Genomic DNA, 23,233 nt, shown 5'->3' with positions numbered 1-23,233 from the left:
TGTCTGAAAGGAGAGAGGTATTGCCAGAAATGCTTCAACAACAACTGATTCCAGTGACACTGTAATAAAGATATGAACTTCTAAAATGTCAGCCTGATTGCAAAAACCAGTATAGGAATTTGAAAATTTGAAGAGATAGTTGAAAGTTTACCTTTGTCTACAATTAAATAAAGCTAGTTCTTATGTTCTCTAACAGAATAACACTTAAATAACTACTAAAAGAAGACTTAAGAGGAAAGTTGAATAGTTGGATTGTAGCTAGTTAAGTAAATATTTAACACCTGTATGTATTTTTATATTTTAAATACCTTAATTTTGGGTTATCTGTGTTCTCAGTAGCATGATTCTCCCCAGCACTGATTGAGATTAGTGCTTATAAATGTTGTCTAAATGCTAAAGTAAAAGCATAGAGCAAGATTGTAAGATAGAAACAACCATAAACTTTTAATTAGAAAAATATTTTTTGTTGATAATTAAACATGCCAAGACTTAAGAGTTAGGTATAACATTTATTTAGCAGTTGTTGAGTCAGAATATAAACAAAAAAGAATTATGCTCATTTCTATAGCCTCAAATTATACAAACATAAGTGCTTTACGATTCTCAAATTTCAAATATATCTGTGACCCAGTTGGGCAAGTATGAATAGGAAAAACATCCATCAGTAAAACAGATTGTTATAATTTTATAATGAAAATTGTGTACTAGTTAGGATTTCTATGATATTCTAAGTTAATTATAAAAGAGGACAACTAACAACTGTAGAATTTGGGATTATGTTCTACTATACTTAATTTAAAAATGAGATACCTGGGGTTATGTTCAGGTATCTTTAATTAAAAAAAATCGGGAAATGACATATTAATATAACCTAAACTACCATTTGTGTGAGGGCAGTGATTTTGATGTTGTTGAATAAGAGCAATCTGCAAATTAATCAGATTGTTCAAAACTTCACCATTAAACCTTCTTCTGCACTCCAAAAACGTTGTAACACTGATACAGCCAAATGTGTTGGGAGTCCATTTTGCAACACATTTATGTTTATAAAATCTTCAACAAAATTACTGCCCTTTGTTAATTCTTAAGACGCAGAACACATTTATAAACCTTTTTCTCATACTTAAATAGTTGCTTTCAAGAGATTATTTCTATGCCATGCTAAACTTTTACTTCCATAAGGTAAATAATTCAAGTAAAACCTTGAAGACTTTTTCCAGCGTCCACCATCTCCATGGATATCAGAAGTTTGTACTTCCAAAAGACACACAGAGAGAAAGACTATTCTCTTCATTTTGTGCAAGTAGATTTTACTCTGTCCTCACTGTCTGAAACCTGAACATGCAAACATGTAAATGAGAATGTTTGCTGCATGTTTTGCCTATTGAACTCTATGAATAATCTTTGGAGGGGGTAAACAAATAAATAACTTGAAAGTGGAAACAAGTGCAGTTTGAATCCATCTTACCTCTTTTTTTTTTTTTTTTTTTTTTTTAAATATGGCTGGCAGACAGGTTTTCTTTTCTACCTTACATACATTGAAATCTCTTTAACCCTTTGCACAATTCTTTAGTGCTTTGGGTTAAAAGGTTAGTATAGCACAAAACGTCTTGAATATCTAAAATTAAACAATACTTTCATATTTTATAAGTTGCTAAGACAGAAAATTGTTAAATCTTTCCAGTTTTAAGAGACAAGGAACAACTATTAAGCAGTATAGATATTTTGTATATTTAAGATAATAAGGTAATTCTTACAGTTGTTGTCACATGCAATTAGATTTGTAAGCCATTCCTGTCAGTTTCTCAAATATTTGAATTATTTGGCTCCCAAATTACTGTTTAATAGTTTTTTAAAAATTGTTAAACAAATGCAAACAAACTGTATTTTTTTTTCTTTCTGATCATTTGGCTCTGTTGTATCTAACTTTGCATGCTCTGCTTTTTTTTTTTTTTTTTTTTTTTTTTGCCCCTTTCTCACTTCCAGGAAGAGAGCCCCCTGAGTGTGTCTAGCCCAGAGGGTACTGGTACCTGGCTGCATTATACCAGTGGTGTGGGTACTGGGCGTCGAAGACGCAGATCAGGGGAACAAATCACTTCTTCCCCTGTCTCCCCCAAATCATTGGCTTTCACATCCAGTATTTTTGGCTCATGGCAACAGGTTTTTAAACTTTACTTCATTAAAATTTTCTACCTGCATTCAGAGCAACAAATAGCTGTCTTTGAGGACATCTAATCCCTTATATTTAACATCAGAGTAAATCCTTCTGTATTTTAATTTTTAATTTTCAAATGCTTGTGATATCTGACAATATTTGAGGGAAAGAAACCCCTTACATTGCATGTGTTTAGGATTTTTACTGGGAGGGTTTTAAATATCCAGGAGTAAAAAATTAATAAGTTTTATACTCCTGGAACTTTTAGTGTTAATAAAAAAATTTCTTTAAAGGAGAGAAATCGTTTTTTTGGCATAGTTGTCCTTTAAAACATTTAGAAACAAAATTACATAATTTGATGGTAAGAAAATTCAGTAACCATTTCCCCCATAATTGAAATATTGACTCCATTTGGAATTTGCTGAGAGTTTGAACATTTTTTAAAATCCAAGATTTACATGGTCCTGTGTTAATTAGCAGGGCTCATGTAATACTGATTGTTCTCTCCCTCACTATTGCATTATCTGGAAGTATCTAAGGGATATATACAGCGTGGGGTTTAGTTGTGTAATATTTTAATGCTCTCTTTATGAGAGGGTATAATGTATAGGTGCCCACTAATAATGTGGGCCAAAGTTAAATGATTTCAGAAGGACTTTCTGTGATGACATTTGGAAATTTAAAATACTAGGGTTTGGGGGTTTGTTTTGTTTTATAGTGGAAGGTTTTACACTTCCATGCTGTTACACATGACTTTTTTGAGAATTTCAGCAATTTCCTTTTGGAAGTATAATGCATTTGATTATAGGAAAAGGGATTATGGTATCCATTAAGGCTGTGAATATTTAAAGGTTACTCTGATAAAGCCCGTGCATGGATCAGTAATTGTATGGTGACCTCAACAGTCTCTGTCTGTCTTTTCTTTTGTTTGTGATTGTTTTTTCCCCCCTTCAAATACAGGAGCTGTTTAAAAGTGGGCATTTGGCTTCTTTTAAGAGAGTGTGAAATTTTATCAATCTATTAATTGTTTCTTTTCATCTGTCTTGTTTCATACATGATATTTCATTCTGAATGCCTGCTTTGCACCACTTCATTGCAAGGACTTCATATGAAATGGACTCCCTTCAGAAGGGGATCTTGCATGATCTTTCATGTTTTATGTATTTCTACTAATATTTATCATACAGCTTATTAACCTTTGTCTGTCTGGAACAGGCTGCAAATGAAGTATGGACTTTTAAATTGATTTTACTGTTTTACCTCATTTATTTTGCTTTCCTTGTGCAGGTTGTATCTGAAAACGCTAATTATCTGCGAACACCAAGAACTCTTGTGGAACAGAAGCAGAACCCTACTGTAGGTATGTGGTCTAAAGGAAATTGAACTCCAGACCTTCAACTCCCTATTTTGCACACATGTAAAACTAACTCTTCAGTGACGAAAGCATGACCAAATGCTATGCTTTATTTTTATTTAACATACACTAATTCAAAAATGTTGAGTTGTACAACTCAAAGTATACAATATAGTTTTAATAAAATGAACAAGAAATAGCGTTTAATTTTGATGTATAATTTTTTTTAAATGTCCATAATGTAAACTGCTTAGTCCAATTGCCAATGGTAGTTTTTAGTCTTGTATTCTATAAATTAAAATCCCAAAATTCTTTAATTTAGGAAGGAACTTCATTTTTCCCACTTGATAAAATTGTGAATACGCTATTGCATACAAAACAGAACCTTCTACTTTTCTGATTAAAAAAAAAAAATTTAGGGGGGGCGCCTGGGTGGCTCAGTGGATTAAGCATCCAACTCTTGATCTCAGCTCAGGTCTTGATCTCAGGGTCATGAGTTCAAGCCCCGCGTTGGGCTCTGTGCTATTGTGAAGCCTACTTTAAAAAATTGTTGTTGTTGTTGTTGTTGTTGTTGTTGTTTTTAAGTTACTTAGTAAAGAGTGTTTTAAACCCTTTCTTGGTGTATTAATTTTCCTTTTGACTATTTCCTAAGAAAAACCAAAGCAAAACTAATGCACAGGGATAGTTGTTACTCTTTCTTGACCTATAGAACATAATTGGTTCTTTGCAAATAATGTTGCAAAGCAACATCGAGAAAGATCTTGCTAAATTTATCGGTTTTAAGCTCATTGTTGATAAACTATATGAGGTAATAGCATAGTATTTTCTGTAAGTAGTTGTCTAAATAGGTTTAATGAAAGTATAAATAAGTAATTTTCAACTATATATGTACTTTGCTCTGTATACTAAGTATATGAACTGCTTGTTGATGCCTACTTACTTGAAGATCTTTAGTTAATTACGTATAGCTTGTGTTGGTAACTTAATATTCCCACATGATCTTCCTTTATGTATCAAAATGTATTTGATAGAAACTTATTTAATCTTCACCTAGTGGTAAAAGTTTTACTTGGGTGTGAAGACTTTGACTACAAACTAAGCATCAGTTGGATTGGCTGTGTTTTATTTGCTAATAATGTGTTTCATAGGGTCTTATTAATTAAGATCTTAAGTCATTCAAGTATTAGAAGTGTAAGGTGATTTAGGCCTGGATGACCTACAAGAAGTTGTTCTTACCTGGTCTTCTCACAAATTAGTAAGCTTTGTTTTATTTCATAACATATGTTGATGATTCTTAACTCAAGGATACCAGAAAAAATTCTTCATTTACAGACATACATTCAAAAATGCTGATCTATTGTGACTAGATCTGTGCGAAGAGAGATTTCTTTATATGACCTGTTAATGCAAATTGACAGAATCCCTTATCAACCTAAATTAACTTCTATAGTAGTGTTTTTAATAGTTTTAAAATGTATATGTCTAATTGTGTAGGCATATTATTTTCCTCAAAGACAACATTTTATATAGTGTTAAGTACCCTCATTTGTACATATGATAAATGGTGGTGGTGATTATATTAAACTTGACATTACAAGCGAATTGTGAGCCTGTTCAAGGCACTGCCAGATAAGTGTGGTAAGAGCCATGTTATTGCATGCTGCATGAATTCCCAATGTGAATGGAAGAACACCCGTTGTGTATGTATTTTCTCTAACTCCCATCAGGGTCTCACTGTGCGGGCCTGTTTAGCACCTCGGTGCTCGGGGGTTCTTCAAGCGCACCTAACCTACAGGATTATGCTCGTACTCATCGTAAAAAGCTGACTTCTTCTGGCTGCATAGATGGTATGTGCACACATGCACACACAGATTCATATCCACACCCATGCACACACCCATGAGCATATAGTACTTCTCAAAGACAAGCCTAAGCCCACTGACTAACTCAAATGGAATCCTAGCACCCTTTGCCTAAATGACAACCAGTGCTCTCTCATCCATAGCTTGGATTCATGTTTCATCAAAGAGTTAATTGTAGTTAGACATACAGTACTTATTCAATAAATAGTTTGTTCAAATGTGAAGTTTAGAGCTGCATTACATGTATTGGGTCTTTTAGATAGTTGATAAGCCATATTATAAAGAATAAATCTTTCTTTGATCTTTTAAACTTTTGTTTATCGTTATCCCTTATTTTACTTACTGATATTGATAAAAATAAAATAAAGTGAATGGAATGTAGATAAATAGAAGAAAATATACTTCTATACTTGGCAATATTTTTATAAAAACAAACATATGATGAGAATATTTTAGAATCCCTAGTTGGATAGCCTTTCACTGTTGTTAATGTACCTTAAGTTTTAATATTTGGACTATCCTTGGAGGCTTCTGGAAGCTTGTCCCTTCTATTAATAGGAGTGTTTATTACCCTTTGATTTATTTAAAACTTCTTTTCATATATCCACAAATTTACTTAAGTCAGTAAAACATGGACTTAACAGAATTGCTGGCTCATCCTGCTTTTCTTTCTTTTGTGTATTTCATTAAACACTTTGCCTCTATCCTCAAGCCATTTTACTTTTAACCAGTACCCTCTCTCATTCCCTTCTGCATGTCACCTAATTCTAACCTCCTTATATATTTGTTTTTTCCCTCTTTTTTTAAGTGTCCTTCTTTTGGTAGCTATTACGAATTTCAGGTACCTGTTTTTCTCTTTCTCAGACGCCACACGCGGTTCTGCTGTTAAAAGGTTTTCTATCTCATTTGCTCGACACCCAACCAATGGTACGTTTTGCTTTTATTTTAAAAGATACTCCCCTGCTTCATCCTTTTTTATTTTTCTTTTATTTCAAACTGTGGGGTATACAGTATCATTCATTTCTCCATTCTTAATTTCAGTTGGCATGTAATTCCAACTTACTATTAATCCAAAATATTGATACTGTCTCACTCCCTTTATCAGCTGTAATTTACACAATCATTTAACATCACTCATCTTAAATTTTTAAATGACCACAATGATGATGAGTTTTAATACTAAATTAGCACCTAAAAATCCCTTCTAATTTCTCAAGTGATCAGTCTACACAAATTTTAAAAATACAACAATTAGTATTGTTTTCTTTTTAAGTCTTAATTATTTTAATGTTTTTTTTTCTTCCTGAATTCTTTTCTGATCACATAGTTATTTTATTGAGCTACTTGATAAAAAATACTGAGCCACGCTTGTCAAACAGCCAGATGATGTGTTTGAAAAGTTCTTGGGAACTAGGAGATGCAGATTTCACTGTGTAACATTTATCAGTGGCTCTTTGTCTAAAGCAAACTCAACCTGGTCTGGAGACCTCTGAAAATTTTATCCAGTATTTACTTTATCCTCATGTGGCTGTATGGTTTGCTGTTGTCAAGCAACCAATTCTTTTTGGTACCACTGCTTTTCATTAAAATTTGGAGAACTTCTGATAGGAAGAACACTAAGCTAAAAATCTAGAAAGCTCATTCAGTTAAATTCAATTTCTGAGGCTGAACAGTACAGTAAAGTGTTTTTGTGGCCATTGTTTATAAACTGAATTGTTGCATTATTACAGCTTTCTTACACAGAGCTTGTTCTTCTGGGTCAAGAGGGAATATTTACTGACCACTTGTAAATAATTGAGGATAGAAGAATTTAAAAGAAAACATACCTGTTTTTGCTTTTATTCGGAATGAAGGTACTTTTGTCCCCTGGAATTTTTTTTTTCCTTTTAACTGCAAATACACCTTTCAAAAATTCAAGTCAAGTCTTTCAAAAACTTAGATGAAACTGAAGGATTAAACACAAGTTTATAGCCATTCTCCCCCTTCTGGATCCTATAGAAGTGCACTAAATACTTCTGGAGGTGGAGTAAGAAGATCTCATCCTCAACAAGAAAATTTATCCTTAAAGCTTATGTGCTTTTCCTCCTTTGTAGCTCTTTAAATGCTACTTTCTGAAGAAAAAGATCCTTATTTGATACAGCTGCAGCTTCTAAAGAACTTCTTAGAAGAAAAACCAAAGTCACAAGAAAAACAAGTCACAAAATTCTAAGAAGAGACATTGCAGGTTTAAGACTGACTATAGTTTTTGTGCAGAATGCTTATGTATTTACAGCCAGTATGGAAAGTTTTACATAGGAGAAATCTGTGTTTACTGAAGCTTTAAAAAAAAAAAAAAAAAGTTAAATTTAACAGAAAATAGAGTAACTTTATATTCCTTTGGCTAAAGCTTTTTTAAAAATGTGGATTTTCCACACATGTGACTTAATGCGTTTAAAATGCATTTCTTTCAATTCTAGAAATGTTTCTTTGGGGTTTTCAAGATTTTTTTCCTTTTTTATACTGTGTTGTCTTATCTGTCCTATAAATTGTCATTTGACTCTTTCACTTTTTATTTCCCCCTAACTTTCATGTTATTTCCATCTTAATACATATCATGGACTTACCCCCTCCCTTCATCTTTAGTTCAAGGAACATGGTGAAACAAGTATCTTCTGACAGTGCTTTACCTTATTTTCTGGGCCTCTGTGCAGAACACCTACACCTCTATAGGTGCTGGTCCGTTTCCTCTGTGGAATGTCTAGGCTCCAGTGGTATGTTTTTATAGCTTCTAAACATGACAGCAGGGTGGCTTTTTAAATTGCTGCGCTAACCCTTTCATTGTGCATTAAATACAAAGTTTACTAAAGATAAATGAGGAAAAAATGCAGTCCTGAGGAACCTGATTATATTATTATTTGCCTGTTATAAAATCTAACAGGCAAATGCAAGGAAATAGCTGTTACAGAATACTTAGCAAGATTCTGATGAAAGGATAAAAAACATAACATTGCTGGGGTGCCTGGGTGGCGCAGTCGGTTAAGCGTCCGACTTCAGCCAGGTCACGATCTCGCGGTCCGTGAGTTCGAGCCCCGCGTCAGGCTCTGGGCTGATGGCTCGGAGCCTGGAGCCTGTTTCCGATTCTGTGTCTCCCTCTCTCTCTGCCCCTCCCCCATTCATGCTCTGTCTCTCTCTGTCCCGAAAATAAATAAAAAACGTTGAAAAAATGAAAAAAACAAAAAAAACATAACATTGCTAAGTTCAGTGTAATGCAAAGAAAGGGTTTGCGCTTATTTGCATGAGTCTTATACTTTAAAAAAATGTATTACTTGTGCAAGCCCAATTCTTTTAGTGCTTTATTTAGGTGCTTTAGCTGCTGTTATGGTATAGTTTCTGTTTTGTTTTGTTCTTTAAGCATATGTAACATTCCGTCATGCTTTGGTTTGCACCTGAAAATCAAACATACCAATTTTGTAAATCCTTTGGTTATTTTCATAGAAAGATTAGATTCTCTTTTAATCAGTTTCCCTATTCCAGCCAAGAATTAGTCAGTTCTTGGGTCACTGTTTCCTCCTGAAATTAAGTAAATATCAGTCAGTGTTAAAATGAGCACATGCCTATTGAAGCAGAGAATTTTGTAGTCTGTTTGAGTTTAATTAATTTTTACTTTTTATTTAATAACGTTAGCCTTTATATAAAATCTTAATCTAAGTATTAAAAGTATTTCCTTTAGAGGGAAATTAGTTTGAATGTTAGAAAGAAGAGGTGCAGGAAGACTTACTACTTTAATTGTTTATGAGAGCAATTTTAAAAGCCATTCAGTTGAATAAAATTTAAATCAACAGGCAATTTTTATAAAAAGTGAATAACCTATATCTTGTTTTTTTAAAAAGTGTATATTGTAAGCAGTTTTGTTTCACTGATGGTATTAATATTTATGTGCATGGTTTGTTTCATGAAATTTTTCTATTTCTGTGCCATTGTTGAATGCAAACATGTCTGTATTTTGTATTGCTTTTTACTTGGCCTAACGGTACTCAGCTAGCAATTTCCAACAATAGAATATTTGAGTTATTTCAATAAAGGTAGGTAAAATGTGTTTTGGAATTTGATTTTCAGCATAAATGAATGAGTGTGGTTTTCAGGTCACACTAGAGAGTATTGTTGGCCTTGGTATTACTAGAAAAGTTACTTAAAATCACTCCTCAAGTAATTACAATGTAATCATTTTTCAACAAGAAGTTAATTTTAACATCCTAGCATCAGAGACACATCATGGCATCAACTTACCTGTCAAATAGACCTGATTTTTATAAAGTACAAACTTAATGTAATTTTTCTGTTTCCCCCCCCCCCAGGTTTTTTTTCTTTAAGTATCATTCTTAGATTTTACTAAAGTGTAGAATGAAATTGTGTGCATGCGGTACTATGTGAATACATTTAAAATGAAATATTTGTCACATCTTGTTCCAGTCCCATATTGCATAGCATCTGGTGTCATGACTTCAGAGATGTCATGTGATTGCATGTGATAGATTGGAAAGACCTAACCTGTACAGTTCTAAGCAATGGTCTTCTTCCTTCTTAATTATTTTTTAAATATCCAAATTTTTTTTCATTTCTTTTTTTCAGGCTTTGAATTGTATTCCATGGTGCCATCTATTTGTCCTCTAGAAACTCTTCACAATGCCCTGTCTTTAAAGCAGGTGGATGAATTTCTTGCTTCCATTGCTTCTCCATCAAGTGAAGTTCCACGGAAGACCCCTGAAATTTGTAGGAAAATAATTATTATTGTTATTACTGTTGTTGTTGTTGTTGTTATTGTTATTAATTTCATTATTTTGTGGCAGTGATATTATCAGACTATAAGAAGAATTATTACAACAAACTCATGTAGTGATAGTGAATAAAATTTTAGGAGAGAAGGGGGTATAAAGGAACATTATTTGAAATTCTTTGGTGTTATTGATGTGGAATGCACCACTTTTCTTTATAACTCCCAAAAAACTTTCCTCCCAAAAAAGGAAAAAAAAAAAATCTAAGACCCAGCAATAGAAGTCAACAATATAGACTGATGGCCTTTTTTTCGTTTTCTTATTGTGTGTGATTTTACAATAAACTTTTTTAAAAACTACAAAATACCATTTGTCATTAACCCACACATGCACAAATAACCATCCATGCCTCACCACCTCTGGTACATATTCACAATGATTCAGAAGGAGCTCTTGGCTAAAGAGAGCAAATTAGGACAACAGGTTTTCAAATTATATTCTTCAGAAAATATTCTGCAAAAGTTAATGCATGTGTGTGAAGAAAAGGGATTCATGACTCAGTAAATTTTGGAAACTGTATTATATCCCACCTCCCTTTGGAGAGACAGAGTTACATTAATGTAGGAAAACTGTATACTTAGATTTTCCAAAACTTATTTTTTGAGAAGACACATTTTTGGTGACACATTTAGACACCATGTAGCACTATTCTGAGGGACATCATTCTGGGAAACCTGTAGGGCTACCTTTTTTGGGTATGAGAAGTCAGCTGACTACTATGATCCTCAGCTCTATAGGATCCTTCAGCCTGTGGGAATTTCCAGTTTAGGAAGCATCCAGTTTGGGAGAGCATGCTCTGCTTAGTTAAGAATCTTGCTAGGGCTAGTCCTATTTTTTGGAAAGTCACAAACATTGAGTGTATACTTTTCTTCTTTTTGTAAGGAGCATACTATAAATGTGTTTCTCTGAAGAATGAAACCAGAGGTCTTGGAATGAAAGCCACTTTCGTGTATTGCTGTTCTCTTCCCTTTTCTGGCTTCCACATTGTATTATTCTAGAGAGTTCTCGTCACATTGTATTCTGTCTAAATGGCACCCCTTGCATTTCTCCAGTATAGTGGGCTTCCCTTTTCTTCCACGTCTGGTAGTAGAGGTCAGGTTTCAATCATTGATGGCAATGGAGAGATACTTGGGTTTATGTTCTAAAATATTTCACTTTAAGAATGGTTTTAGGAAGTAGGATTTAATTTCAAAGTTTTCCTGTGAATGTGTCTGACTCTGAGAATTGATAATACTCCAAATGAAATAACTTCTTTAAGCTGTGTGAGGTCAAAGTTAGGAAAATGAAGTATGTTTATCTTCTTTTCCCTGTTAGCTGATAGAATGGAAAATGCTTTTCCTCAGAATGCAGTGGAGAACCTGAATTAATTCTCATTTACCATTTACCCCTTTATATTTGATGTTTCACAGCTTCACTGGGGCAAGGATTTATAATCTTAAAATAAAGATGAAAGAAAAGTTCTAATTAGTAAAAAAGAACTTAGGATAGATAATCAATGTTATTTAGAATTTAGAAGATTTTCAGTGAGTGACTTACAGGTAACAGCAGTAATGACATCTGTTTTGGAAAGAGAATTGGTAGAACATTTACAGAAAGAAAATCTCTGAAGGTATATTCTGTGGTGCTGTTTTATTATGATGGCTTTATTTCTGTGGTTAGTGAATTCAATTAATCAGAGTATGTTATTGAGGTGTATTAATGAAGGATATTAAATTCCTTTTCCAGTTCAGATTAGCTCTTTTCTATATCATGGATATAAGTTGTACCCCATATTCTCTAGTTCTCTTAAAATTTCATGCCATTACTTACTAAGGAAACTAGATAAGAACGTAAATACAGTTAATGCAACTCATTGAGTTGAATAAACCTTAAAATCAAACTAGTTCATTGGTCTTCAGACTGTATTCCCAAGAGCTTTTGGAAATTCCATTAGGAAGATGATGCTGAATGGTTAGGCCTTATGTCATGCATGGCTGCTTCAACTAGAGTATATGTTTTCATCTATTTGATTTAAGATTTCATTTGAGGGGCACCTGGGTGGCGCAGTCGGTTGGGCGTCCGACTTCAGCCAGGTCACGATCTCGCTGTCCGTGGGTTCGAGCCCCGCGTCAGGCTCTGGGTTGATGGCTCGGAGCCTGGAGCCTGTTTCCGATTCTGTGTCTCCCTCTCTCTCTGCCCCTCCCCTGTTCATGCTCTGTCTCTCTCTGTCCCAAAAATAAATAAATGTTGAAAAAAAAAAAATTAAAAAAAAAAAAAAAAAAAGATTTCATTTGAGAAAAAATTATTCTTTTTTTTTTTTTTTTTTTTCAACATTTTTAATTTATTTTTGGGACAGAGAGAGACAGAGCATGAACGGGGGAGGGGCAGAGAGAGAGGGAGACACAGAATCGGAAACAGGCTCCAGGCTCCGAGCCATCAGCCCAGAGCCTGACGCGGGGCTCGAACTCACAGACCGCGAGATCGTGACCTGGCTGAAGTCGGACGCTTAACCGACTGCGCCACCCAGGCGCCCCAGAGAAAAAATTATTCTTTAAAGAAAAAAAACTTACACACCATTGAGGAAATCAAGTGGTTAGTGGTCAAGCAATACTAAAAAACCCATGTCTTCTGAGTGTATGGTTTTCTAGTTCTTCTTGAGTAGTAAAGAAAATAGGTGCCAGCTATAATAGAAGCCTCTGAATCCTCTGTTTTATACTGTAACTGCAGAATTAAGTGAGGTTTGATGGGGGGTGGGAGGGAGGGGAAAGTGGGTGATGGGCATTGAGGAGGGCACCTGTTGGGATGAGCACTGGGTGTGGTGTGGAAACCAATTTAACAATAAATTTCATATTAAAAAAAAAGAAAATAGGTGCCAGCTGTAATAGAAGCCTCTGAATCCTCTATTTTATACTGTAACTGCAGAATTAATATTTAGTAATCACAGTATATTTATATTATTTTATACTTAATTCCCTGAATTGTCAAGGAATTAGCATTATAATGTAGACTATATTGATTTTGTGCTATTTATAATGAAGCCGATATTGTTAATCCTCTGTCGTTCAGAAAGGCTTTTTCCTCGCTTCAAACAAAATTAAATCAATTTTGTGGCAACTAGAAGGTAGCTTACAATGGAACACTAACAGTATCAGATGGGGGGAAAGGTGTGGAAATAGTAACTAGATAAGTTAGAGATGGAAGTTAACGAGACAGGATCAAACATGTAAGCAGGAAAGAGCTTAGTAGTGGTGTAGTGCTTTACATGATGCTTTCGGGATTTTTGTCATCACTTGTATGTTATATCGTTAGTGACTACTTGGAGCTTCTGCCAATGGGATTTGTATTCATTCAGTGTAGATACGGGTCAGCCACATGAAACACATTTGCTGTGACTGGCTCACGTATTTGTTTTTCAGAGACATGCTGTTTATTGCTATCAGGTCCTCCAAAAATTGCAAAAGCAGGCGAGTTGGTGTTTTGTTAACTCCTCACCTCCCTTCAGTTAAGAACCTGGAAGCTCATGCCAGAAGCTCTCCTTCCCCAGAGGACTTCATACTTCAGAATTACCGTACTTTTCCTTTTCACGCCTCTCAACCACTCCACCTTGATTAGAAAGAGAAAAAAAATCTTTAAAATTCCTTGCATTAAGATAAATCTCACTAGGTAATAGAGGGAGACAGTCTGATTTATTACTTATAAATACAATAGATTAATAGACCATAGTGTTTATAAAGTTACTGTCCCTGAATCTCTACTTCATATTTTTAAGAGAAAAACAATTTGGGACTTTTTTTTTTTTCAACTAGGCAGTAAAATTATGCCATTAGCTCTCTGCCATCCCTTAAGAATCTGAGTTTCTATCAGGACAATAAAATTAAGTCTATTGCTCTATTCTTGGCATGCCATTAGTAAATACTGTTAAATGCTTATTATTTGCAGTATAAACAGAACATCTATTGGGCTAAGAGCATGAGAGAACTTTTTATAGGAAAGATGATGTAGCCGAATTTACTTTGTAAACCTTGCATTGTCTATTTTCTCCTGTAACGTATAGTCCTAAGTCCACTAAATATGTCATTAGAAATTTCTAAATGTAAGGACTTGGTAGGAAATTACTGAACTGCCATATCTGTTTTGTTTTTTTTTTTCTTTTCAGCCTCTTCAGCTTCACGTTCCAGTCCAGTAATGAGAAGAAAAATATCTTTAAATACGTATACACCTGCAAAAATCCTCCCAACACCACCAGCTACCTTAAAGAATACGAAAGCAAGCAGCAAGCCAGGTTAGCAGTGTGTGAATTTGTGGATTCTGTAGTGCAATTAGAGGAGTAGTAATAGCTTGCCTTTTGAGTTTAAAATCTGTTTTTAAAAAGGATCATTATACTTCCTAGAGTTAAAAACCGTTATTGTAGTCTGTTGATGTATTTGTATTTTTTCCTCTGTTGTCTCCCCCGCCACTGTATCTGTTAATAAAATATATTTCATACTCATACTGTTCTCAAAACTAACTTATGAACTGTCTCCTATTGCTTTTCTTTTGCGTCTAGGCTTTATTTCAGTCATTTTATATGAAAGATTTTTTTTTTTTAATTTTTTAAAACATTTATTTATTAGTATTGAGAGACAGAGACAGAGCATGAACATGGGAGGGACAGAGAGAGGGGGAGACACAGAATCCAAAGCAGGCTTCAGGCTCCAAGCTGTCAGCATAGAGCCTGACACAGGGCTCAAACTCATGAACCATGAGATCATGACCTGGGCTGAAGTTGGACGCTTAACCAACTGAGCCAACCACACGCCCCCTATTTTTGTCTCTTTCTTTACAGTGTTTTAATTCTCCATGCGCAGTCTAATGACATGAGTACCAAATTCAACTATCTTTTATCAGCTTTTTTTCTATTTTTTTTAAAGACTTTATTTTTTAACTAATCCCTGCACCCAACGTGGGACTTGAGCTCACAACCCCAACATCAAGAGTTTCATGCTCTACTGACTCAGCCAGCCAGACACCCCAACTGTTTTTTTGTTCTTATATTTTGGCATATTTGACTGTGTGGTTGATCCTTGCTGAAATCCTCTCTTACTCTGACTTCCACGGTGTACTCTGCCTTGCTGTTATTTCCCTTTACCCGATTCTTCTAGTCTTATCTGACAGTTGTTCTTCTTCCTACTTTGCTATGCCAGACAGGGTCATCCAACTGTTCACTTTTTCTTACCCTATACCTTTTTTTTTCTTGAGAGAATTCTTTTTTTTTTTCAACGTTTTTTTTTTTTTTTTTTTTTTTTTTTTTTTATTTTTGGGACAGAGAGAGACAGAGCATGAACAGGGGAGGGGCAGAGAGAGAGAGGGAGACACAGAATCGGAAACAGGCTCCAGGCTCCGAGCCATCAGCCCAGAGCCTGACGCGGGGCTCGAACTCAGGGACCGCGAGATCGTGACCTGGCTGAAGTCGGACGCTTAACCGACTGCGCCACCCAGGCGCCCCTTGAGAGAATTCTATATAGCTCCAAGGTTTGACTGTATCCTCACTGGAAATTTCTTCATTCTTTTCAGCATTTTAGTGCTCTCACAAATTCTTTTGGTTAATAGTTTAGGCTTGGGAGTCAGAGGGACCTAGATTAAAATCTCAACACTACTACTTATTAGCTTTATGACTTTGGGTAAGTTACTAACCTCTCCGATCCTCAGTTTCATAGTCCTAAAATCGGGGTAATAGTACTCTTTTAAAGGTTGTCAGAAATGAATGCAATAACCTATGTAAAGTACTTGACATACATAGTAAACACTCACTAAATGTTAGTTGCTGTTGTTACACTGTTGCCAAACTGTTCACTTCCTCCCAAATAAATCCTTGTGATACTCAGGTCATTTTTCTTCTAAAATGTTCTCCCTTTACTTCCCACTCCCAACCCAGCCCCCTCCACTGGTGATGTATTTGTATGATTACCAAAACAAGAACTCTTACAGCACTCTGTACCACTGACTTGATCATTTATCCCTGATAATAGTTCTGTCAGGTTATCCGGCCTTATAAATTAAAGGCAATATCTTAAATATAGTTAAAGTTTGCACCGTCTAAATAATCAATATATGCAGGTACAGACAACTGAAAAAGTATCTTAAATATAAATTACAGTGTATTCCATATACAACTCAAAGCTAACATTTGTATAGTTTTTTATGCTACAAAACACTTTTTTTTGTTCATACATTTCTAAACATGGCCTTCAGAGATCAATACCATTCTTATGCCATTACGGATGAAAAAATTGCAGAGGTTGTGACTAATCCCTGTTCACATAACAGTCGTAGGCCTAAGATTTGAATGCTCTTTGAATCATGGTCCATTGTTTTTCTCTATATATTAGACACATAATAAATGTATTATTTCATATGCCTTTTTAAATAATAAAGATGAAGTGGTGTTATTTTGACTTTTTCAATATAACATAAGCCAATAAAAGTCAATCTTGCATTCCTGGAATGGACCCCACTTGGTCATGATAAATAATTTATATAAATGTTGCTGGATTCAGTTTGACCTTGAGGATTTTGACACCTGCATTTTTAAAAGATAATGATTCGTCTGTAGTTATTTTTTGTTTTTGTTGTTGTTTTTGTTTTCATGTTGGTTTTTGTTTTTGTGATGTCTTTTAAATGTTCGTATCAGGCTGATGATGCTGGCCTCAAAATGATTTGGAAGTATTTCTTCCACTTCTGTTTTCTGAATGAAGTTTTTTATAAGAGAGGTATTTCTTACTTAAATTTTGATAGAATTAATTTTCTGTTACATTTTAGTGATGGCTTTGGTAACTTGGTTTTTCAAGGAATTTGTTCATTTTATCTAAGTTGTCAATCTTCTTGTTACTTCATTATCCTTTTTTAATTTATTTTAAATATTTTTTAATGTTTATTTTTATTTTTGAGAGAGAGAGAGAGAGAGAGAGAGCAGGGGAGGGGCAGAGATAGAGGGAGACACAAAATCTGAATCAGGTTCCAGGCTTCAGGCTCTGGAACACAGAGCCCAAGGTGGGACTCGAACTTACGAACCATGAGATCATGACCTGAGCCGAAGTCAGGCACTTCACTGACTGAGCCACCTAGGCGCCCCACTGCACTATCCTTTTAATGAATTTAGTAATAATTTCTGTTATTCATGATACTGATAATTTGTGTTATGATTTTTTTTTTCATTATTCCCACTAGGGATTTATCCTTTCTGTTGGTGTTTTCAAAGAAACAGATTTTAGCTGTTTGTTTTATAGTTCACTGATTTCTCTCTTTTAATATTTCCATCCTCCTACTTACTTTGGGTTGACCTTTATTCTCTTTCTAGTTTCTTAAATCACTTTTTATTAGACATTTCTTCTCCTGTTACAGAAACATTTAAGGCTTTAAGTTTCCCTCTGAGTACTTCTTTAGCTACATCTCACAAAAGTTACATTTAATTCTCATTCTCATTCAGTTAAAAATACTTTATAATTTGTGATTTATTCCTTGAGTCATGGAGTATTTAGACACATATTGGTTACTTTCCAAATATTTGGGGGTTGGGGTTTGGATGTCTTGTTACCAATTCCTTCATACCTTGCAATTACAAAACATATACTGTACAGTCTTAGTATTTTAAATGTGAGATATTTTATGGCTTAACATTTGGACTTGGTACATCTTAAATGCAGCAAGAGCACTAAAAAAGAATTTTTATTCCATAGTTCATTGATGTAATGTTCTATCAGTATCCATTAGGTCAGAATTGCTGATAATCTTTTTCATATCTTCTGTGTTTTTCCTGTTTTGAGGGGTGGGGACATGTGGTTGGGAGGAGAGGTTCTGAATGTGCTATCAATTGCTTAGAGAGCAATTTCCACTCACAGCTGTACGATTGTCTTTTTCTTCCTTTAATTCAATCGGTTTTTATTCTGTGCTTTGAAGCTTTGTGATTACATACATACATATTTGGTATGCCTTCTTAATGTATTGACTCACTTATCATCATGAAATTTCCCTTTGATTCCTAGTAATGCTTTGTCCTAAAGTTTATCTGATGTGAATTTTGCTACCTCACATTTCTAATGCTTACTGTATGCATGGATTATTTTTCCAAACAACCTGTGGTCTTCATATGTAAGGGATTTTTTTTTTTTTTTTTTTTTTTTTTTTGTAGGCAATATATATTTGGCTTCTTTAAAAACCCATTCTAGGGACACCGGGGTTGCTCATTCAGTTAAGCATCCAACTTTGGCTTAGGTCATGATCTCTCAGTTTGTGGGTTTGAGTCCCACATCAGGCTCTGTGCTGACAGCTCAGAGCCTGGAGCCTGCTGCGGATTCTGTCTCTCTCTCTCTCTCTCAAAGAATATAAATATTTTTTAAAAATTTAAAAACCCATTCTAACAATATCTGCCTTATAGTTGCAATGTTTCTGGTTCATTAACATTGTAATTATTGATATGGTTGGGTTAGATCTATGTTATTATATTTTTGGTTTATACATTCTGATTGTTATTCTTTTATTCTTTTCTGCCTTGTTTTGTATTCAATATTTTTTAGAGTTTTATTTTAACTTATCTATTGACTTTGTAGCTTTACCTTTTTGCATCATTCTTTAATTAGTGGCTATAAATATACCTAACTTTTCATGATCTACTTAGAGATAATTTTATACTACTCAGAGTAAAATGTGGGAACCTTGCAACTCTGTAGATTCATTTACCTTCCTCTCCACCCATCCTTGACACATAGTTATCCATGTATGTTACTTCCACATATATTATAAAGGCTACAATACAATGTTAGAATATTTGCTTTACACAGTCATGTATTTTAATGACACTTGGAAGAGAAAAAGTATTTCATTTATCCACACATTAGCCATCAGTCTTCATTCCTTTTTCTAAATCTTTGTTTCCATCTGGTTTTATTTGCCTTCTACCTGAATCTCTTTAGCATTTTTATACTGCAGATCTCTTACTGTATTTGAAAAAGTCTTGATTGACAATTTGAGGAAGAAAGTTTTTTCTTTCAGTGTTTTAAAGGTGTTGTGTCCTATTTAGGGTTCCCATTGTTTCTGATGAGAAGTCTTTGGTAATTTGAATTGTCCCAATGTGTGCAGTGGGTTGAATTATTTTTTTCTGCCTGCTTTCAATATTTTTTCTTTATCTTTGATTCTCAGCAATTTGACTATGGCAAGCATGCTTAGAATTTTTTTTTTTTTTTTTTTTTTTTTATAATCTGGGTTGATGTTCACTTTTACCTATCATCTCCATTCTGCTGTTAAGCTATCTAGTGGGTTTTTTTTTCAGATATTTATTCCTTAGTTTTAGATACTCTTTTTTGGTTCTTCAGAGATCTCCAAAATTTTATTTATCATAAGCATATTTTCCTTTGTTCTTGAGTAAGTTAAAGTACTTGCTTTAACATTCTTGTGTACTAATCTAGCTGACCTCAGAAATAGTCTCTACCAATTTATCCATTCCCAAGAAGAAAGATGTTTTCCTGTTTTTTTTCATACATTGAGTACTTTTGGATTGCATCCTAGACATTATGAATGAGATGTTGTATAAACTCCAGACTGTTATTTTTGTTACGCTTTTCCCAAGAGTATTGAGTTGTTTGGGTTTTTTTCAAGCAAAGAGTTAACCTTGGGCGAACTCATGTTGCAAAACTGTGTTCCTTGAAGTAGTCAGCAGCTCATCTTTCACATCTTTTCTTTTGGCCTTAGCTGCACTCTTGGAGCCTACCCTCCCCATGCCATAAATGTGATCATGCTTTATACAAAGAACTGGAGACTCCCTTTCTGGGATCTCCCACCTGATTTTCCAGCAGCTATAGTTGCTCCAGTACTTGTCTTCTGGTTCTTCATGCTAGTAAGAATGAGTTTCATGTTTAGTTGTAGTCATTGCACATGGTTCAGACCAGATACTCTCCTTAGGCCTACAGCTTTCAAAAAAATGGGGGTGGGGGGGACTCAACATGAGTTTCCTTCCTCCAAGTGTTGATTTTTTTTTTTCCAGTATACACCTGCTTTTGTTTACTCTTCAGTGTCTTCAAGTAGTTGTTTTTCATATTTTATCCAGAGTTTATACTTGTTAACCTGCAGGAGAATTAGTCTGATAGGAGCTTGCCCATCCATACCAGAAGTGTCATCTGTCTTAGAATAACTTTTTGATAACTCATAAGGGCTTAATGTTGGTTTGGATGTAGAAGGATGAGTTCTAAGTCAAGACTGTGTATAGTTTTCTAATATTTGAACTTTTTAAGTAGTGGTAATATAAAAGAGGAGAAAATAGATTTAAGGGGAAATGACAAGTTCATTATTAAGCATATTAAGTTTATGTTTACTGTCAGTTTTATATAGAGAGAGATTTCTAATAGGATGAACAGAATAAACAGATCTTGAAGTAAGGGAAAAGACCTGGACCAAAAGTATACATTTGAATATTGTTAGCACAATAGATAGATGGTAGTTAAAAATGATGGAATAAATTAGTTTTCAAGGAAGAATGTAGAGTGAAAAGACAAATTTGGAACACACCCCATTGACCTTACTTTCCTGTATTGATGTTGAATTCTAAAAAGTTAAAAGGTTAAAAATGCTCTATTGGATGTTTACAATGTTTCATTTACATCACAGTTATAAAGTTAATTATTTGTCACTTAGCAGTAGTATTTGAACGTGAATTGCTTGTGAAAATCTAAACAATTTTTCTTTTTTTGTATAGCTACCAGCGGACCTTCTAATGCCGTTGTTCCTAATACCTCATCTCGAAAAAAGACTATAGCTAGCAAAACAGAAATGCATGAACACAAAAAAACCACTGGGAAAAAGAAATGAAATCTTAGTGGAAGCTGGAGCTCCATATATTTATAAAAATCACATTGTTCGATAGAAAAAGACACGTAATAAACCTTGACTGAAAACTGTCAAAGCAAGTAATTGATGTTTCTCCTTATACACCTCTGTATTCATTTTAAAATATGTTAAATCTAGAGAATTCTTTGTATATATTCAGGTAAGGATCTTTTCTCATGATCTTGAAATGTTTAAAACAATGTTTATTAACATTTTAGCAAAACTTACGGTGATGAAGGTCTGTCATTCTTAATATTATGTTTGCTATGTGCCCTCTGTAAAGAAAACGACAGGAGACCTCAGCCTGCCTGTCCCAGTGTCTCACCAGTAATGCTGTTTACTCAAGAATCTGTGAGGTGACCTCTGTACATACTTTCATTTTCATGGGATTGTATGTCAGCTATAAAAACCTATAGCTTGAGTTGGAATTTGACAGCCAGGATTACATATTACAGATTTTTAAAGTATATTTCCAAAGAGATTTCACTGACCATTTGGATTAGAAACTTTTTTCCTCCAATTGTTAGAATTACATATATGCTGCAATATTTAATAACTGGAGTACTAGCATATGGGTTATTTTTCCAATATGTGCTTTGAGGTTTTTTTTTTTAATTGTGTATTATTTAAAATATTACATATACAGCTGGGGTGACTACACCTTTATGTGCATAAATTTCTATATTAATTTGTAGAAAATACTTGCTTTATATATTTCCTTATCATAAGGTGCTTTTGCTCATCAGGAAAATACTGCTTTATGTATCGGGAAGAAAGACATCTTTAGAATTTCTTTTTAAGAGACATAGTTGATAAGTTTATAAATGTTACACTTATTTTCAGAGTTCTTTTTAGATCTAAGGAAACCAGTTCAAAAATGGATATCAGCAGTGTGAGGAGAATGTCTCAATTCTGTAGTTAGGAGATATTATGCATAACACCTCTTTTTAGCATTTCCATTCTTATCTCTAGTGTATCAGTTGATCTCACTAAGAAAGCTTAAAGATTGAACATTGGATATAAATGCTCTTTTCAAACTATTAGATTTTGAAAGGAAATTGAGATCATTGTTTTGTGATTTCATATGTGATGTGAAAAAATATTTACTGTATTGGTGCTTTTTTATCCCCTAGTGTACAAATAATTATAAGCCACTTGAATGACTTAAACTGTAAACCAAACAATACAACCTGGTAAGAATTCCATGCATTACCAGTCAGGTAACTTAAGTTGCTAAAGCTTTACTTTGAAGCTTATATTTAGGATATTATTGAATTCTCATACGAACACAACTATTAAAACTCTTCAGGAGGCTCTCCTAACTTTAAATCATCACCTATGAATTGACATTTAGAAAATAAACATATTAAGTGTTAGTTTTAAAAGGTACCAGATGCAAAAGTTACAAATATATACAATTATATAAGTTCATATACTTCACGTGAATGTACTTGTATTATATGGAGACATGTCTTGTAAACAGTTGAATGTACCTAAACTTTCTGTATGTGAAAATGTTAATGTGCTCAGTGTGGGAGTAAGAAGCTACTTTTATTTTTTAAGTGGAACTTAATTAAAATATTTTCTTTCCAGAATCAGAGAGTCAATGAAGTGGCAACTTATTTTTGATTTCTAGTCTTTATCTCTTTACTTTTAGCTTTCAAAGTAGAAATAAGAAAACTATGTGAGTATTAAACGATGCTAATCTCAGATATGAAATAAAACTTACTGTTGGCCATATCTATTTCCTAGAAATTAGCTACAGAAATTCAGCATAGCTCATTTTTACCATTGTTATACATGAACTATGATTTCACCGTAGTCACTAAACTCTGTAATATTTTTGTGTAGACTGATTAGATAAACTGATTTGAAAGAATCTTTGAATCATTTTCTAAAACAACAGAAGTCTTATATATCAGAGCAAGAAATTACAGTTACCATTCTTTAGTGCAGGTTTGACTGAACCATCCGTTTCTCCCATGATTCTATCCCTGTATGGGTTTGTTTGTTTTAAATACTGCAAGATACTGTTTCTTGCAGCCCAGTCCTCCAAGCAGCAGAGATGAGAAAGCCCATCCTGAGGAGCTGTCCAGCCATTCTAGGATGTTAGTCTTCATGGTGCATTATTCCATCTTTCCATCCTTAATCCCGCATCTGAACGCAGACCTCACTTTCCCCTTGAAGCAATGCTGGCAGATTTTGCTGCCCTGGTTCT

General features: G+C 34.2%; 1 protein-coding gene across 28 annotated transcripts in view; it reads left to right on the top strand.

The window, feature by feature from the left end:
• The window catches only part of PPIP5K2 (diphosphoinositol pentakisphosphate kinase 2), a 72,989-nt gene extending 50,379 nt beyond the window's left edge, over positions 1-22,610 (top strand). For 5 of the 28 annotated variants that reach the window (XM_058725661.1, XM_058725652.1, XM_058725629.1 and 2 more), the window contains 8 exons: positions 1,987-2,160; positions 3,443-3,515; positions 5,237-5,356; positions 6,236-6,298; positions 8,062-8,121; positions 9,980-10,120; positions 14,318-14,443; positions 20,885-22,610. In XM_058725661.1, the coding sequence (XP_058581644.1) occupies positions 1,987-2,160; positions 3,443-3,515; positions 5,237-5,356; positions 6,236-6,298; positions 8,062-8,121; positions 9,980-10,120; positions 14,318-14,443; positions 20,885-20,997 (870 nt within the window). In that variant the 3' untranslated portion in view covers positions 20,998-22,610. Of the gene's footprint in view, positions 1-1,182; positions 1,477-1,986; positions 2,161-3,442; positions 3,516-5,236; positions 5,357-6,235; positions 6,299-7,101; positions 7,704-7,993; positions 8,026-8,061; positions 8,122-9,979; positions 10,121-14,317; positions 14,444-20,884 lie in introns of those variants that run through there. The other 23 variants (XM_058725687.1, XM_058725677.1, XM_058725670.1 and 20 more) reach the window with 15 other exon arrangements.
• The last annotated feature ends 623 nt before the right edge of the window (positions 22,611-23,233 follow it).

This window comes from Neofelis nebulosa, chromosome 1 (genome assembly GCF_028018385.1).
Source record: "Neofelis nebulosa isolate mNeoNeb1 chromosome 1, mNeoNeb1.pri, whole genome shotgun sequence".
Taxonomy (NCBI): domain Eukaryota; kingdom Metazoa; phylum Chordata; class Mammalia; order Carnivora; family Felidae; genus Neofelis; species Neofelis nebulosa.
The sequence above is the reverse complement of the archived record's forward strand: the minus strand, read 5'-3'. Positions and strand labels throughout refer to the sequence as shown.